General features: G+C 34.5%; 1 protein-coding gene across 1 annotated transcript in view; it reads right to left on the bottom strand.

The window, feature by feature from the left end:
- Positions 1-18,874, bottom strand: part of GPC5 (glypican 5) — a 1,343,656-nt gene that overhangs the window by 675,675 nt on the left and 649,107 nt on the right. The window contains exon 7 of the mRNA XM_038569867.1: positions 3,865-4,021. Within this exon, the coding sequence (XP_038425795.1) occupies positions 3,865-4,021 (157 nt within the window). The remainder of the gene's footprint in view (positions 1-3,864; positions 4,022-18,874) is intronic.

Here is an 18,874-nt window from a genome sequence, read left to right as displayed (position 1 = left end):
GTGCTATCAACAGCCAGTACAATAGTTCTACTGTTCTTCTCTCTCTCTCTCTCTCTCTCTCTCTCTCCCTCTTTTTTTTCCTACTGTTCTTTTGATGCAGTTAGCAGTTTTTGAAACAGGGAATCATTGAGAACATACATGGCAAAAGTTTGAGAACTGAGTTTGCAATCTTCAAATAGAATTTGCATTGATGATGAAAATTCATAGAAGAGGAAAAGCAGCTTGTGAAATAATAACCTAATGGCTAATAGTCCTTCTGAAAGAGCCCAAGGCATTAGAATGCTGCACTGGTACTCTGAACGCATCCATCTTCATGATCCCATACAATGACCCTTCTGCAGAAGTATGTTGAGACAACTAGAAAAAAAGTCATCTGAGCACATCTTTAATGATCTCTGTTGTTGTTTACTCGGTTAAAATAAAATTATTTTAAAAACTGCTAAACACACTATATAATATTATACGGACAATGATGAATATGACAATAGAAATGATGTCTGACAGTCTGAAGACTGATAATCACCCTAGTATTCTTGAATGTATTATATCTGAATCAACTAATGATCAAATTCATTTTGCCTGAGTTATCACTGTAAGCCACCTTATCAAAATGAATTTGATCACAGGTTACATATTCTTTGTTTTTTAAAATTGAAATTGAAATGATCACATAGGAATTGCAAGCAATGCTACTATTCTAAAACTCTACAGGAAATGGTTTTGTTACAGCCTGTTTTTTTATAGCACTCTGGTTTGTTTTTCCTTTGAAATTATCAGAATTTGGGAGTATTAGAAGAATAGTCTAGTAGTTGAAAAAGTATTGATGATAGTGTCCATAGGTTGCTCTGCCTAGAACTTGTTTTCTTTCACTGGTGTTTGGAATCTGTATCAATCAGCTACTTTGAAAGGGTAAGGAGTGTCAGAGGTGAGGCAAAATGAAGATTCAAAGCCATTTTGATCATGTAATTCCAGGTTACTAGTGAAATAACCACACCTACACAAATGAGCCAAATTCAATACAGTTAAAAAATAGAGAGTAAGTTTCCAGAAGATCGGGATTTTCAAATCATTTTACTGAAATAGGAAAATATTCAGTTTCCTAAAAGTAGACACTGCATGGTATAGATGGCTACTTTTTATAAGAAACAAATCAATTATCATTTGATAACTGATAGCCATCAGGTAGTTTTAAAAGCTAAACATTTGTTAAATTATTTGATACCATCGTGATGAAAACAAAATTATATCTAAAAGGTACATATATATTGATGGTAAAACTCTGCACATTAAAGTGTATATTGATCCCTCTGTTGTCTGAAATAAACATGGATAAAAAACAAACGGAACATCAGACCAAGTGATAATTAGTAAAATATTCATCATTGTAGAAAATTTCCGTAAATAGAGCAAACTCAAATTTGCAGAACACAATATTAGTATTATTCCATGTACTCGTATATATATATATATATATATATATAGACATATATGTATAACTGTTTTTAATCAGACATTTTTGAGGTAACAAATGAATTGTATTCTACTTACATTGTATTTTATAAAGAGTAAACACCACTGTAGCGTTTCAAGTTTCTTACACAAATTACACCTGGTAAATGTGCTGGAGCACATGAGTTTTAAATCATTAAGACTATCCAAAACTATGTCTTAGCTTGCTTTAGCAATACATCGAATGAGCCAAACACAAGGAAAATATGATAGTGCTTTATAAAAATAGAAATGTGACCTATGCTTTGCTGCCTTCTCTGTCCCTGTTTATTTCAGCCTACTATCCACAGTGGTTTCCTAACCACTTATTAAAAATTGAAAGGCAACAGCTAACAGCTATAAACTCTGAGAAACATGAGAGGTAGCCCACTTATAGCAGATGTGGATTTTTTTTAAATGTTTGCCTGGAGTTGCTAAAAACCATCTAAATCTTAAATCTCTCCAATTCTGATGGATAGTTGCTTGTACCATACCTGTCTATATCTGTAATAATTGAAAACAGGGTTTAGAAGTAAAAATTCATTCTTGTCACCTTGGCAAATATGGTTTTGTGAGAAAATTATTAGTAGTTAAATATCCTCCACTGTCTCTACCTCTTTTGTGAAATAAACAAGACTTATCTATTAATACATAATGAGTTCTTGAACTTATAAATAACTCCAAAAGTGAAAAAAACCCTATAAAAATGCTAATTCTACACATATACACATAATTCATAGATGAAATTTCAACTTATTTTTTAAAATAATGTTTATTCCTTAAAGCCCTGCTAATATTGAAATGGTAATGGAATTATGATACATATAAATGTTCAAGATAAAATGAAAATGAAAGATTAATATTATCCTAATAGATAAGTATCATAATTCCAAAATAAAATGGAGGATATCTTAACTCGTAGTAAGAATAGTTTTTTTTCTAGAAAACATTTTCATTTGCATTTTGTACTTCTTCTTCATTTTTGTTGTTTTGGCCTAACCAAAGAAATATAGAGAAACAGAAGAATCAATCTGATAAACTATATTAATGCCAATGACAAAAACTGGTATCCTTACCTGCTCCTACACAAGTAGAAGATATTTAATTTTCACTAGGAAATTACATTAATACATCAAGAATTTTTTTGGCCCTTTGTTCAATTGCAGCTCCAGTATACTAAATCCCAACTATTTTCCTTCTGTTAGATTTATTTCTGTGTCTAACAGGAAAACATATTTCTTTATATTAATTGCCCTTTGGATTTTGCACCTCTGTGGTTTCCATTCCTTTAACCAATATATTTGCCTTATAAAACAAGATCCTAGAAAGAATGGGGTATTGATGCTTGAAGCATGTGTAGTGTTCTAAATTTACTACAAGAAGTGAAAAGTAAATGAATTCTTCTCCCACCAAAGTCATGAAAGGACATGTCTAACTGTTCCAAAGCAGCCCTTTGTGATTTAGAGGGAGTCTATCAGACCAGCCTCCAGATTGGGCTGCACAGGTCCAGAAAATTACTTTATAAAGTAATCACCTTTGGTATGACCTCAGATAAATGAAGAGCTGATAGGTAGCTAGCCCTGGGTACATTAACTTACACACTTCTTTCTCAGTTGATAACTTTGGTTGTCTTGCCCATATGAATATCTGCATGCACGTAACAGGGAAGAGCCAATATTCCTCATTTTGTAAAGTGAAGAAAAGAAAACAAAATTCACCTGGTGATTTTTTGTTGTCGTTATTTGGAAGTTCTATCTTTTGTGGTGGTGACCAGTCCAGCAATACTGGAAATGGTTTTCAAACCCATACAATCAAAACAAGGTGCATGATTGGTGAGAGTTTTTTTTTTTTTTTTGGTGAGAGTTTTTTTGAAGAACAAAATCATAACAGTTAAGTAGTTTTTCACCATAACTAACCATATATTTAACCAATTTCTTTGCAACCATACTATGATGAAAACCTTGTAAAATATGTTTTATATGATGGTGCAAGATAATGAAATTGCAGAATTTAATTATTTAGTAGGATTTACGCAACCCCATCCTGATTTCACATTATTTACCAATAAACATTTAATAGCCACCCTAATAGTTATTTCATGCCCTGAGGATTATCCAACTTAAAAAAACTTTAATTCTCAGAACTAGTCTTTCACAGAAAAACATCCTATTTCCATTAAAACGTTTAGTTAAAAATAAACAAAATCCCCAAGAATACATGTCCTGAATAAGTAAAAATGGGTTCATTTTCATTTCCAATTCCTTTTGCATGCTTCTGAATTCATTGTCATTATTCCATTATATTCATAATAATAACTATTCTCAATTATACTTTCAAATTAATTCTTTAGAAGAAGTCTTGGAATCATACACTTACAGTCTGTGATTTTTAGTGTCCTCTTGACTTCTCCACTTCCTGATCCCCCACAACCATCTTCATCATCACAGTCCCCGCTGACCTGTTCAACCATGCCACCGCCACTGCCCATTTGGAGTTCCCACTTGTCAGGTTTGGGTGACCTACCCTGTAACAACTAAATATAGATACCAAAAATATTTATTAATAACAAACTCAAATCATCTAAGGAGGCTATTCAGAAACATATGTAGAATTAGAATTATTTTCTTATGTGGATCTACTCTTTCGGTTAGAACACCTTACCAAATTAAAACTGTAACAAATGTTCAAACCACTAAAATAATAGTAAATAATGGGCAAGGTCTTGCAGTTGTGAAGATCTATGATCTGCATATAAACTCAGTGATCAAGCTTTGGTTGAGGCTTTGGAAAGCCAATAAACCAGGCCTTCTTGTGATGGACAGTGTGGCTGGAGAATTTTTTCTTTCTGAATTAACATATGTAAGCATGGTCGATTAAATTTCAATACCACACAACTCCCTTTGCAGTATATTGGCTGATATTGTTGTGCTGTGTTGTAAACCAACAATTCAAAAATTCTCAAAACAGAGTAATAGTCTTCAAGAAAAGATTAGGTGAAAAGAATGTAGAGTTTTGTACACATATATCTATACCTTTAAACTTCCTTGGATCATATGCATACTCCAATGCATATGGCACAAAACTGGACATTGGAACAAAAGACTTCTGTTTCTACAAATCATTTAAGAAATTTAACCAACTTCTTGGTTCTTGGTTCTAAAGCATTTCATTTACTTATATGAGCAAAATAGATGGAAGAGCCATTTTCCCCTACAGCACAAGAGTGCTGGTAATATTTTTGAATAATAATGGAAATGCCTGAACTACTTTTCGAGAAGGTGATGTTATGAATAATAGAATATTTCACTTAAAGCTAAGCCTGAGTAAAATGCTTCAATATGTGACATATACCCCTGTTAGGCAGTTTGGGAGAACACATGACCAAGCATGAGCACTAGAGGGTACTGCTATATTATGAATGAAATGTACCACTGCTGAACATTTATTGGTCATTTAAACTTTCAGGGTGCTTTATGAAAGTATTAGGGTTGCTACTCCTAAGAGATTTTCTAGACAATAGTATCGATGCACAGACAATAATGAAACACACAGCCCAAGGATAATAGTTCATAGTGAAAAACAAGGGGTGAAATATCCTCAGTACAACTACAATGAACATGCTTAACATCTAAAGACCACTTTCATTAAAGCAACTGGACTTTAACAATTTATAAGCTTTCAAAATTAAAAATAAAATTAGATCACAAATTGTGAAATATTGCAGTTCTTTCAAATTAATTTTCCCTGGGACGCCTGAGTAGCTCAGTGGTTGAGTGTCTACCTTTAGCTCAGGGTGTGATCCCAGGGTCTGGGGAGGTAGCCCCACATTGGGCTCCCTACAAGGAGCCTGTTTCTCCCTCTGCCTGTGTCTCTACCTCTCTCTGTGTGTCTCTCATGAATAAATAAATCAAATCTTTAAAAAATTTTTAATTTTCCCTAACAAAAATGAAATGACAAAATAATTTGACAACAATTTAAAAATTCTGGTCAGAATTTATTTCTGTTATTAGAATTCCTTAATTGTGTTAATAGGTGTTAAGTTTAAAAAGAAGTCTTCCCTGATTTGCTAGCATATTCCTCTGAAAAAGAGGTTAACATTCCATAAGACACCATCTTACTGAGAAGATCATACGCTGGGAAACAAGCTATCAAATTTTACTTTTTCTTCACTTTTCAGTTTCTCTGACTCTTTACCATCCCTCTCATTGTTTTCCAAGTCCCCCAAAATGAGACATAATCACTATTTCCTATTATCAACTCATCAAAAAATATTCAGAATTCCATCCGACCCACATTTCTGGGTTCCCAATAGTCCCATCTCCCTCTGATTGGGGTCAGTATCTCCATGTCCCCTACATGAAAGTTCTACCTTGCAATGTTCATTTCCTTATTTCTCAATCATCACAAATCCACAAATGTTCATTTTCATTCTCACAATTATAAGAAAATGTATCTTACAAAAATCAGCAGTATATTTCCAACCAACAAAAACCAGCTTTTCACAAGATCCTTATTCAAATCCCACATCTTTTGGACTACACTATTCTGATTTGTTCTTGTTTGATCATCTTTCTCTTCACATTTCCAAGAAAATAAAGATAAATGTTTCAGTTAATAGCAGAAACCTCTGTTCTTCCTTTGTAGTCTGATTCTGGGAATCCATCCTAACAGATTGTGCTTTCACCTGTATACAAATTACGCACAAGTCTTTATCTCCAGCTCTTCCTACAATACTTTGTCTCTAAGCAGCGATTGGATCTAAAAATGCACACTACTGCTTTGTATCTTAAAACTTTCATCTCCGCTATTGGTGTATCATTACAACTTCTCTTCCCAACCCCTTATAGAGGTCCCTCCACCTACTACCACCATATTATTTTCAGTCCCTCCACCTACTGCCACCATATTATTTTCCCCAAATCACTACTTTCACTATGTCCTTTCTCTGCCTTAATGTTCCTGTAACCCTAGACTGTCAAAAACTACTCATTCACAACATGTGTCTGGAGGAGAAATATCACTACAGATAGACAAATCACAGAAAGAGAATCTATGGCAAAACGTTTGTGAAATTCCTACCATAGTCTCTACTCGATATCCGTGAACTAAAGGCTTTTGAGCAAACTCACAGTAAGCAATCTTGTTTAACCATTGAAAGTCATTTCACATTTTCCAAATTCACATAAGCAAATTACCCCATCCCCTCATTCAACACCCATTGACGTGTATTTTGAAATGAGGTCTAGAAAATAAAGTTCAAATTTTGCTGTAGTCCAATTTTTGTTTTTGTTAATTATGTCTAAACACAGTCTCCCAGCACCCAGATTCTGCCCCGGAGTGGTCAGTGTGCTTTTCCCTGGAAATTGTGTGAATTTATAGGTCTATAATTTTGTTTGTGCTTGTTTTATACTCTTTTCACTTCCAATTCTTGTTTTTCCTCCACACAGAATCTCCCTGTCCTCTTTTTCAACTCATCATATTATACTTAAACCTCAAGTTCAAACTCAAATTTAACTCTTTTCCCATTCCATGCATACTGCTTGAATCTTTTAAATCTGTGTCCTATTCACAGGCACTTAGTTTTCTTTTCTTTTCTTTTTTTCTTTTCTTTTTCTTTTCTTTTCTTTTATTTTCTTAATTTTACTTATTTATTTGAGAGAAAGAGAGAAAGCACAGAGGGAGATGGAGAAGCAGACCCAAGCAGGAAGCCTGACACGGGGCTCCATCCCAGGATGCCCAGGATCATGACCTGAGCTAAAGGCAGATGCTTAACCAACTGAGTACCCAGGTGCCCCCTTAATTAACTTTCTTGAGCATATACTATGCGTTTCTCATTGTTGGTAAGTCTCTCAAAGATGAGAGACGATTTCATCATTTTTAAGCTCCCAATGATGACTAGAGGGATTTCTACATTATAGAAGTTAAATAAAAAAGCTTTAATTAATTTGAAATTTGAAAATAATTAATTAAATTTACTCTGCCTTCTATGTCCTTTTTATCTAATTTAGTAAAGTGCTTTTAGTTTTACTCCAATCTTCAGAGGCCATGATATTCTAGAATAGATTTTGGATTCTGCTTATTGACTGGTAGAAGAATTCATTTATTTATTCAATGACATGCATTGAGTACATATTATACAACACACATATATTTTGAAGGATATAATTCACATCAAAGGAGAAGATGTAGTCTTAGCTCTTAAAAAGTACTCAGTATGCATTTCTTATTTCAAATCAGCCTTCATGAATATGCAATTGTAAGGTAAAATTAATATAAAGGAAATAATGTGAAAATCAGGAAAAGAAAAACAGACTAAAGGTTTAGTTTTGTGACCCTGCTAAATTATTTTTCTTTTCAATCTTAAAAAAGAAGTTAATCTCAATCTTGAGCTCCTGGAAACATCTGAAAAAGTTGTTTAAACAGAAAATTAACATTAAAGGATTATGTCAAGAGATACTTCCCCAAAATATTTGTGTTTGCTACCCTATGAGCTAGGTATAAAAAGAGTATTCCAATTTTTTTAAAGATTTTATTTAATTTTTAAAAGATTTTATTAATTAGAGACACACAGAGAGAGAGAGAGAGAGAGAGAGAGAGGCAGAGACACAGGCAGAGGGAGAAGCAGGCTCCATGCAGGGAGCCCGAGGTGGGATTCAATCCCAGGACTTCAGGATCATGCCATGGGCGGAAGGCAGGTGCTAAGCACTGAGTCATCCAGGGATTCCCTATTCCAAATTTTTTTAAAAGATTTTATTTATTTATTCATGAGAGATACCCACAGAAAGAGGGAGGCAGAGACATAGGCAGAAGGAGAAACAGGCCCCATGCAAGGAGCCCGACGTGAGACTACATCCCGGGACTCCAGGATCATGCTTGGGCCAAAGGCAGGCGCTAAACTGCTGAGCCACCCAGGTGTCCCTCCAATTACCTTTTTAAATGAATATTCAGGAATTGGAATCTAGTGTCAAAAACTTATTTATATAAAATATTCATTTTTTTCCCAGAGTAGGGAGGGAACTTTAGCTTTACTATTTGGGTAACAGGCAATGGAATCCTCCCCTGTTCTTTCCCAGGGTATCAGCTCTTTACAATCCTCTCTTCCTCCAGTGCCTGGAAGGCTGCATGCAAATCACTCCTCCAATGCTCTGTTGGCTCTGCCTTTATGGACAAGTGTTAGTTCACATAGTATTCTCAAGCCACTTTTGAGAAAAATACACAGCTTTCACCAAAGAGGAGCCTTCCCTCATATGTCTTTAAGTAAAACAGAAAATTTCTACATATGTACAATTAAAGCCACATACAAAAATAAAATGACCCTACAGAATAATGAAGCTAATTTTTATAAATGACTTACAAAAATCAATCATATTACAGTAGATATACCACACACAGTATCAAATCTCTCTTCATTTCATCACATAAGTGGATAGCTGTTCCATATACTCATAAAATACAAAACATGTTATAAGAATTTTTCAAAATTTACAACCTCAAAAAATTAATATTACTTCTCTGGGACTACATTCTCTGCATCTTTAAATTAAGAGAAGAAAATCTATTTAGAAGTCTTTGGGAGTATTATTTGGGTTTAATTATGTAAAGTGCTACCATATTATGAGTGTTCACTAATAGTTATTTGTATCATAATTATCATTATAACTAGTAGGAACTGAGACCAGTACCCTGATTCTGTCTTTGAAAATAGGAACCCAGGCGGAGGTAAACATTTTTCCCTTCATCCTCACCCCATCTTGGCTCTGAGTCTGCCCAATTATAAAGATGGTGGAATTTGAACACTTAAACCTGTTCCCTAGTCATGAAAGATAGAAAGTGGATCAATACATACATATTTATAGAACAATTAAAAGAGAGGAAAGGGTACTATTTTGAGTCCCAGACATACATAAATTGTGTGCCTTTAAGCAAATCACTTAAGCCCATTAAGATTTATTTTATTCTCCTGAATGCAAGGGAAAGTACTGTATACAGCATAAGGTGCTGAATTCACTTGCAGTGTCCTGTGCAAGATACAACCTCCATAAAATTGAAAAGTTAAGTCAGGACGGTGAAAAAACTCACAACTTTTAGGGTATTCCCCTTTCCTCAATGCCAGGCAGTTGTGCAGTCAGCTGATTAGCTGAAAATAGTCAGTTCTGATGACTGATGCTTCCTGCTTATGTTTAATTGGTTTAGGAAGCTCATTAGGTATGCTATCTTGGAGGATGAGTTTGGTGGGTAGAATATCTGATGACTCTAAAGCAAATGCATTTCTTTCAGCTAGTGAATTAATCTCTCAATAGACTCAATTTGCTTTTTACTAACAGTCTGGCAACATCCCATAGTTGCAATATCCTTTCAAACACTTACAATAAAATCTGGCTATAGATGGTTCACATACACAACATGTTTGCTGTGAAAGAGAAATGTATTCATCAAAAATTTCCAAATGTGAAAGCCATTGAATGTGCCTCAAAATCCTATACATAGTGAAGCATCTCTAAAATATTTCCTCCATCCCCTTATAACCATTTACACAGATATACAAGAAGTACATATGTATTTAGAAAGCATTAGTCATCAGATATGTGCCTCTAGACATCTATTCAAATGTAGACACAGTAAAATCTGTGGTTTTATGATTTTATACTATTGATGAGAATACGCAGGTGAAAATTAAATGTTGACAGAAAAATTTCAAACCAGAGAACTGAAGAGACAGAAAAAAATGCAATTATACTTCTACTTCATCATTAATAAGACATCTCTAAAGATACATTTTAAGTGTAGACTGAAAAAATCTCTTTGAATATATATATGCAAATATATACATATATATAGGAATTTAATTTTGTCATAAAGCTGTCTGCACTTTCATGCAGTTTAAATGAAACTTTTAAAGAAATGTATGGGAAATAGGAAAACAACAGAACTCATAACATCTTAAAACTGGAACTCTGATTCAAAATTCCTTATGATATATTTTTAAAGTTATCTCTGTTGCATATTTCAATGAGAACTTTTAAAAAATAAAACTCCTTATATAATACACTCTCATCATTTTTTTTCGCAACTTCAATTCCCTTGCCCCAAACCTCCAACTCCGCTCCCATCTAGACCCCCACTCATTCCATCCTTTCTTCACCTCCCTTAGGAACACTGTGACAATCATATTTTACAAATCTTTTTCTACCAAACTTTCCCACTCTTCCTCTTTCAAGTGTAAAAAAAAAATTTAGGTTAAGATCACATAACTACAAATCTCCAGATCCACCTTTTCAAAAGCAGTGAAACTGTACTAGACTATTCTACCCAAAAAGCCAAACACATTTTATAATATGTCATGTTATGTTACGTTGACCAGACACAGAAGTCATTTCTGTAGGATTTCTTGTCAGTGTTTACTTTAAGTTTGAGCTTTCTGATCTCGGCTTCTGTTGCACCAGTAATTTGAAAGGTCACTGTTCTGTTGGCATTTAGTTTATGCAAGGCAGTCTGGCAATTTATAAGTCTTGTGATTTTTGTAAATAGAATACTGAACTTAGAAAATGCCTACTACATTCACTATCTGGCTCTAATGCTGCAAAAAAAAATAGTGTTTTTCTTGTTTTCCTAAGAAAATTCTGTATGTCTCCTTGCACTGGGCCTGAGCTTACTTTCAACTCAGAATATGGCTGGTTCCATCTTTTGAGCTGTCGTATCAAAAGTGAACAGATATGTTTGTAATTAATGTGTGTTCCAGTCTGAACTCTACCTTTGACCTCACAGGAGAGTTTAAACTAAAAACTAATGAGTAAGTGCAGGAATAAAATGGAAGTAGGGATACAAACAAACAGCAACAAGAACTCAGAAAAATTGGGAGACACATTTTTTTTTCCAAAAGAGGAAGTGTGCACATCAAATATTAGCAATTCTCAAATGGCGTTTGTGAAATGTCTTTGTGAAAACATTCTGAGGACCTGGAAAGAATTGGTGAAAAAGCAAAAAATCTTTCTTACAATACAACTTCAGAGTTAATGTGGGAGCCTTCCATCAGATATCGGAGCCTTTTACCAAAACATCCATGCTGAGTTGGCTGGTCAGATAAAGAAGATCAGTGACCACAATAGGGAAGAAACAAGGACACTTTGTAACCAGCAGTGTATAATGACCCTGCAGCAGGAGAATGGGAGAAGAAGGGGAAGAGGAGAATGGAGCCTATAAGTTAATTGAAAACATGTGAGACATTCAGTGGACTAAGTAGATGTGTGATGCAAGTTTCTTGAACTCAGTCAGACATTTCATGAGTCATAACATTTATACTCCCCCATCCCTACCACCCAGAAAAGGTGAGAATTATTTTCCTAATGCCACTATCTTACTTCCCAGCTAATTTATTAATTTTCTAAATCATTATTGCATAATCACCTACATAGATACACACAAACCACACTACATCTTGTCACTCGCAAATGTTAGAGGACAGAAACCATCCAGGTTTCTAGTCATTCTAGGTTAGTCTATGATTAAAATCGAAGGACATCCAGAATAATCAGATATTAAATAATGTCACTATTTCATGTTTCTTGGGTGAAGAGAACATTTGCATTATTCATGATGTGGTTTATCATTGGGAAGTAATTTTTTAATATGCTGAAAATCTGTATCTCTGTAACTAGGTCTTCATATGAGTGAGAAATATTTAAATACCCACCCAGATCATACAGACTATCATGCATATTAGCTCTAAATGCACAGTCACTTGGGCCCAGATGACCTCAGGATACTGCCTCTGCCTGATTCGGGTGTCAGAGAAGTAAAGGTACTAGTAACTTACTGCTCAGAACATCCCTATTTGCCTAGTTATTCTGTATCAGCTTCCAGACACTACAAGTCACAACTAAACTTCCAAAATCAAAGACAGAAAAAAATTGAACATCTGCTCCTCCTGAGCAAACAAGTGAAAGTATTGCAAAACATGGATGAATGGATCCAAGAGGAATTCTAGATAACTGAATATCAGCTGGTGACTCAGGTTTCTATCAACCACACTCTATAGAAGTGAAGCAGGACCCACATTATGAAGGCAGTTTTAACTTTACATGCATTTATGAGTTAATTACATACTATTAATTTTAGATGTGTTACTGAGTGGTTTTCTTTCCTCAATTCCTCTGCTAAATTTTGCTTTATCTCAGCTCAGTCATAAAGAAAAGGATTGGCAGTGCTAGCAAACTGTTATCTCTGCTGACAGGAAGACCATGTACTTCCTACGTGAAATACGGGAATTAGTATTTTCCATTTATTTAGATTTTCTACTACCATTTCATTTTATTATCTGAGTATATTTCTTACAGGACTAAAAGATTTATGTTCTTCAACTGATACATGTTGTGGTAACTGTCTTCAATGACTGATCTGTATAAGACTGATGTCATGAGAAACATCAGAGGAAAACAGTAAAAGGAAGGAAGGAAAAGAGGAAAGGAAGGAAAAACTTTAATCATGATACATGGTCAGTGTACTAGATTAGAAAACATTTTTATTTGTTAATTCATCAAAATCTCCATTGCCTTTTTGAAAGAACTGTGACGGATGCAAATTCATTTAAAACCTGGTTTTGGCAACTTATTGATGGCCTTCACTGGCCAGCTGCGCAGATCTCATCCTCAAATGCTCTATTAAAACATTCTAGGAAAGATTCCCCTAAAGTTCCCCAGTCTATTAAAGGTTTACTTCCAAGGAGCTCATTCTGATCTCATTTAGTATGACACCCTTGTGTATGCCAGATGGTAACAAGAGTTATAGCTTCACAAATGTCATTCTGATTTTCACCTTTGCAGTGAAATTTCCTTAATCTAGCTTTCTTTAAATAAACTATAAAAATATGACAAAGATATGCCAAGTGAGGATTAAAGAGATGTGATTTTGCAAATATTCTAGAAATAATTTGAGAAAATTAGTAAAATTTAAAGTTGTAGTTGTCCTGGAGAGAAGGTAGGTAGGTATTTCACTACGATTCTAGGCTAAATTGTCCTGTTAAGGATTTAAATGTGTGCCTTAAATGAACACTTTAATCTTGCTGTGCCTAGATGTTTTAGCTGAAAAAAGGAGGCGGTTGAAAGTTTCTAAAGATGTCTTACACGGGCAGCCCGGGTGGCTCGGCAGTTTAGCACCGCCTACAGCCCAGGGCCTGATCCTGGAGACCTGGGATCGAGTCCCACATCAGGCTCCCTGCATGGAACCTGCTTCTCCCTCTGCCTGTGTCTGTGCCTCTCTCTGTGTGTGTCTCTCATGAATAAATAAATAAAATCTTAAAAAAAAAATGTCTTACAGCTCTAAAATGTTCAATTCTAACATGTTTCAAGCCATTGTAACATTTGGTTTGGAAACAGGTATTATATTATCAAGGCTTTTTGCAATCCTTCTTGATCTTTGTTTTAGTTCTATTCCTTTTTTCTGCTAGATTTAATTTTGTTGGATTTTTAAAAAGTATAGCATTTGTTTCTTATAGGTTGAATTATGTTTCTGCAAAAATATATTTTGAGATCCTAAACCTCAGTACCTCCAAACATGACCTTATTAGAAAATAGTTTCTTTACAGAGGTAATAAAGTTAAAATGAGATCATTAGAGTGGGCTCTAATCCATATGATTAGTGTCCTTATAAAAAAGGGAAGTTTGAACACAGGGCCAGACATGAGCATAGTGAATACGAAATGAAAAGATAGCAGGAGAATTCATGTGAAGGTGGAGGATTGGATGATGTGCCTACAAGCCAGAGATGCCAAAGATTGTCAGCAAACCGGAAGAAGCTAGGAGAGAGGCACAGAGCAGATTCACAACCCTCAGGGGGACCCACCCTTGCTGACTCTTTGACTTGAGACTTCCAGCCTCCAATACTGTGACACGATAAATTTGTTGTGTTAAGCCACTGTTTGTGGTTTCTTGTTACAATCACCCTTAAAATTAATACAAAGATGCATACTAAATAGTGCAGAAGTCATAAATGCATAACTTCAAGAACTCTTCAACATGAACTTAGCCATGTGACCACCATATTCATGATACAGAACATTACCAACATTTCAGAAGCCTCTTTTATGCCTCATTTACTTCTCCCAAATGTAACACAATTTTGACTTTCTCCACCACAGATTCATTTTTCCTGAGGAACTTTATAGGAATGTAAGCATGGCTGTGATATTCCAGATGTAGTAGAAATTCATTCTGTTTAATTATTCTATTTTATTCTGTAGTATCAGTGAAACATAACTTAATTCTCCATTCTGTTGGTGGACAATCATACTATTTTGGTGTCTGGACACAAAAATACTGTTGCTGTGAAAATCTTGTAAATGTCTTTTGGTGTAAAAAAACAGTCATATCTTTTGGGTATATGCCTAAATGTGGAATTGTTAGATAATATAGGTGAGTATTGTTCAATGCAACCAGCTTTATTTGTTTATATCTTTCTTCCTTCTTAATATTATTATATAATTTACTAATATAGCATACAGATCTTAAATATATAGTTCAGTGATTTTTAGCATAGGTATGCACACAAAAATATAATTCAAATTAGAATATATTACATTACAGGCACCCCAGAAATCTATTGTCTCAGCCTATAGCATCAATCAAAGGATAACTCTTATTCTGACCCCTACTTACAGAGATTCATTTGCCCATTACTGAATTTCATAAAAATAGTATCATGTAGTATCATACCCTTTTGCATATGACTAAATATCCAGCATTATATTTTAAACATTTATCATATTATTGTGCATATGAATAGTTCATTCTTTATTACTGTGTAGGGGTGGAAAATTTTATTTCTACCCCTTTAAGTTCTCAACTACAACTCCTGTAACAAAAGATAGATCAACAAGAGAAAAGCATACAAATGTATTTAACATAAGCTTTCACATGACACGGGAGCCTTCATCAGGAAGAAGCAGTTAAACCGGGGCATTTTTATGCTAGGTTTGATGAACAGCAGAAAATCATGGGAAAAATGTGATAGGACAAAAGAGGATATGAGCTAAATGGGGAAAAAGCAAGGCTTGTTCATGCAGATCCCCTGTGGTATTCCTAGTCTTTGAGATAAGGATACTCCTTACCTCTGAGGTATAGGAAGAATACCTTTCACATGAGGGTCTTACGATCAGCTTCAGGGAAAATAGGAAAATCCTTCCTGCACCTGTCCTTTTTCAAATTTCTTCAGCTCAAAATATTCAATATGCCACGGTGCCATATTTTGAGGGTGCACTTCCTGAACCCTGTCATTTGCAATATAGGTATTCCATTTTATGAATATACAGCAATTTGTTTATTTAGCATTGGACTATTCATCTATTTTCAACTGGGGGCTATGATAAATAATGCTAATTGAATATTCTTGTACATGTTTTTTGAATGACTTAAGCATTCACTGACCTTGAGTATATACCTAGGAGTGGAATTGCTGAGACATAGGGCATATTAATATTTATCTTTAATAGACATTCCCAAAACAGATTTTCAGTATGGTTGTTCACGTTTATATTTCCGCCAGCAATACATGAGACTGGCAGTTATTCCATACTTTCTGCAACACTTGGTAGTATTAGTTATTTTAATTTTAGTTATTTTGTTACAGTGTAGCAGTATTTTAGTGTAGTTCTAATGTTTTTTTATATGATTTTGATTTTTTTTGCATTCTCTAATGTAAGGTGACTAACCAAGTCATTTATCCATAGAAAAAAATAGATTATCTACATTTTCTAATGGCTAAGAGTTCTTTATAAATTCTAGATACGACATTTATTTTTGTATTTATACAATATTTTTATTATTTTTATCACTCCTCCATTGCCATTTTTAGATGAATCATTTATTGTGTATTAGCCTCTTGTTATACCTTTTTGAATATCCTAGAGGTTTTAATTATAATATTATTTATAGTATAACATTTATTCTAGCCTCACTATCCTTTCAATAGTATTTTTACCACTTCTGTAACAATGTAAGAACCTTAGAAAAACTAAACACTATTTGGTCACTCCCACTCATTACCACATTTTATTTCAACATATATTATAAATTCCAGAAGACAATTCTTATATTTGTCCCTCTTTCTCATGTTTATTTCATGGTAAATATTCCTGACAAATTCCTTTTCATATCCTTGTCAGATTCTGGTGTCAATATTTGCTTCCCACAGAAAACTGGGAAATAGTCTCTCTTTTGTGTGTATCTTCTTAGAGTGCTTGTATAAGAGGCTTCTTATTCATTCCTTAAATTTTTAGGAGAATTTACCAAATAATCCATCTGTGCTTGAAATGTGTGTGTGCTAAATGTGTTAATTATAGATATGGTTTCTATAATACATACCGACCTCATTTCAATTCTCAAATTTTCTTCTTGTGCCAATATTTTAAGATTTGTTTTCAGTGAACTTCATTGCTTCCTGTAGTTTCATGCTTCTATCAGGGTTCATTTTTCCTTACCCTGAAGAACTGAAGTATTTCTTAGCAGTCAGGTTTGCTAGTTAAGCATTTACTCAATATTTATTTGATGAAATATATTTTATTATGCTTCATTTATATGCATATTTTCACTGGTTATGAAATTTTAGATTGGCATAATTTCCCCATCAGCATGTTAAAAATGCCATTCCCCTGTCTTTAGTTTCTCTTGAAAATCTTATTTTTGCTCTTTTACTTGCTTTTAAGACTTCCATTTTGTCTTGGTTCAAGAGTTTGACTATGATCCTCCTAATTATGGTTTTCTTTGTATTATGTTGCTTAGGTTTTGTTAAGCTTCTTAAAAGTGGATCTATTTCCTTTATCAGTTTTATAAAATTCTTGACCAATTGCTATTCAAAGATTGCTTCTTTCCTACTCCCCCTCACCTGTCTTTCTTGGTCTCCAATTGCAGGTATATTAGATATTTTGATGGTGACTCATGTCTCTTATGCTCTGTCCTGCTTTATTTCATTTATGTGCTTCAGTTTAGATTATTTCTGTGGATGTATCTTCAGGTTCACTTATTTGAGATTTATTTTATTTACTCTGATCTAAACCTATTCATGATTTAAGGGGTGCCTAGGTGGCTCAGTTGGTTAAGCATCTGTCTCAATTTTGGCTCAGGTCATGGTCTCAGGGTCATGGGATTGAGCCCTGTGATGGGCTCTGTGCTGGGTTGTAGAACCTGCTTAAGATTCTCTCCCTCTCCGTCTCCCCCTCCCCCACTCATGAGCACCTGGGTACATACACAGAATCCCTCTCTCTAAAAATAACAAGAAACCTATTCAGTGATTTAAGTTCAATTATTGCGCTTTTTATTTTCAAAATGTCTAACCTGATTTTTTATATATACTCAAATTCTTGGCTAAAATTTCCAATTTTTCATTCTGTTTATGTTTATTCTATCACCATATTAATAACAATTAGCTTTCAGGGATATTGAGGTTAACTCTTTACCACCTTACAGCCTCAAAAATCTGAGAAATATCTGGGGATTTAAGATGGCTGCTCCAGAAGGAGGTCTTGCTAGTGAGATTCTGAACTCTGACAGAAATAGAAACATTAATGTCTTATTATTATAATGACCATTCAGGTACATATTACTGACATTCATACTGCTCCATCTTGAGGATCTGACCTACTGGGTATATAGAAATACACTCAGAGCCATGGCGGGGCAGCAGATTGCAACCAACATGTTTTGAGAAAATAGTTTAGAATGTGGCAATGTATTCTGTTTTTAGGTAGTTGGCCAAATGTAACTCAAATGTGGGATACATAAGCCCTTTGTGTCCCTGGAGAGAGCTCTGTAATGACTTAGGTGTCACTGGAGAAATTATCAGGAATACTACCATGAACCATCCTCTTTTTGTGGTGCTGAGTAAGTACTTTACTTTGGCCCATAAGGCTCAGGTTAAAAGAGGGAGAAACAGCAAATAAATAAATCTGGAAAACCATATTGGAATGAATGACAGACAGGGATGTCAGCATCTAATATCAAAAGACCCAGAGGAAATAGGGAAGACGAGGGTAGAACTGAGTTAGTCAATGTTCTATAAATTTTTAAAGAAAGTAAATATTAGAGAAGAGGAAGATTGATCTGAGGAACATCCCTTCACCTGCAGTAGTAAAGCATCCGTCATATGGGGGCATGGGCAAATGAAAACCTGAGTACCTCAAAATTCAGTTTCCATCACAGAGTGAAAATTTTGTTGGGCCCTTGAATTAGCCCAAATAACTTTCTGGCCTGCTACATTTGCCAAAGAGAATGTTCTGTGGAGTTCTTGGGGGTGGGGGGTCTTTGTTCCCAACTTTAAAATTACAAAAGTAGATTGTTATCTAAATGATTTATTCTTATTATAAACTTTTAGGCAATACAGAAAATCTTCTGCAGTTCAA

This window comes from Canis lupus, chromosome 22, assembly GCF_011100685.1.
Source record: "Canis lupus familiaris isolate Mischka breed German Shepherd chromosome 22, alternate assembly UU_Cfam_GSD_1.0, whole genome shotgun sequence".
In the NCBI taxonomy this organism is placed as follows: Eukaryota; Metazoa; Chordata; class Mammalia; order Carnivora; family Canidae; genus Canis; species Canis lupus.
This window is presented reverse-complemented; position numbering and strand designations above follow the sequence as displayed.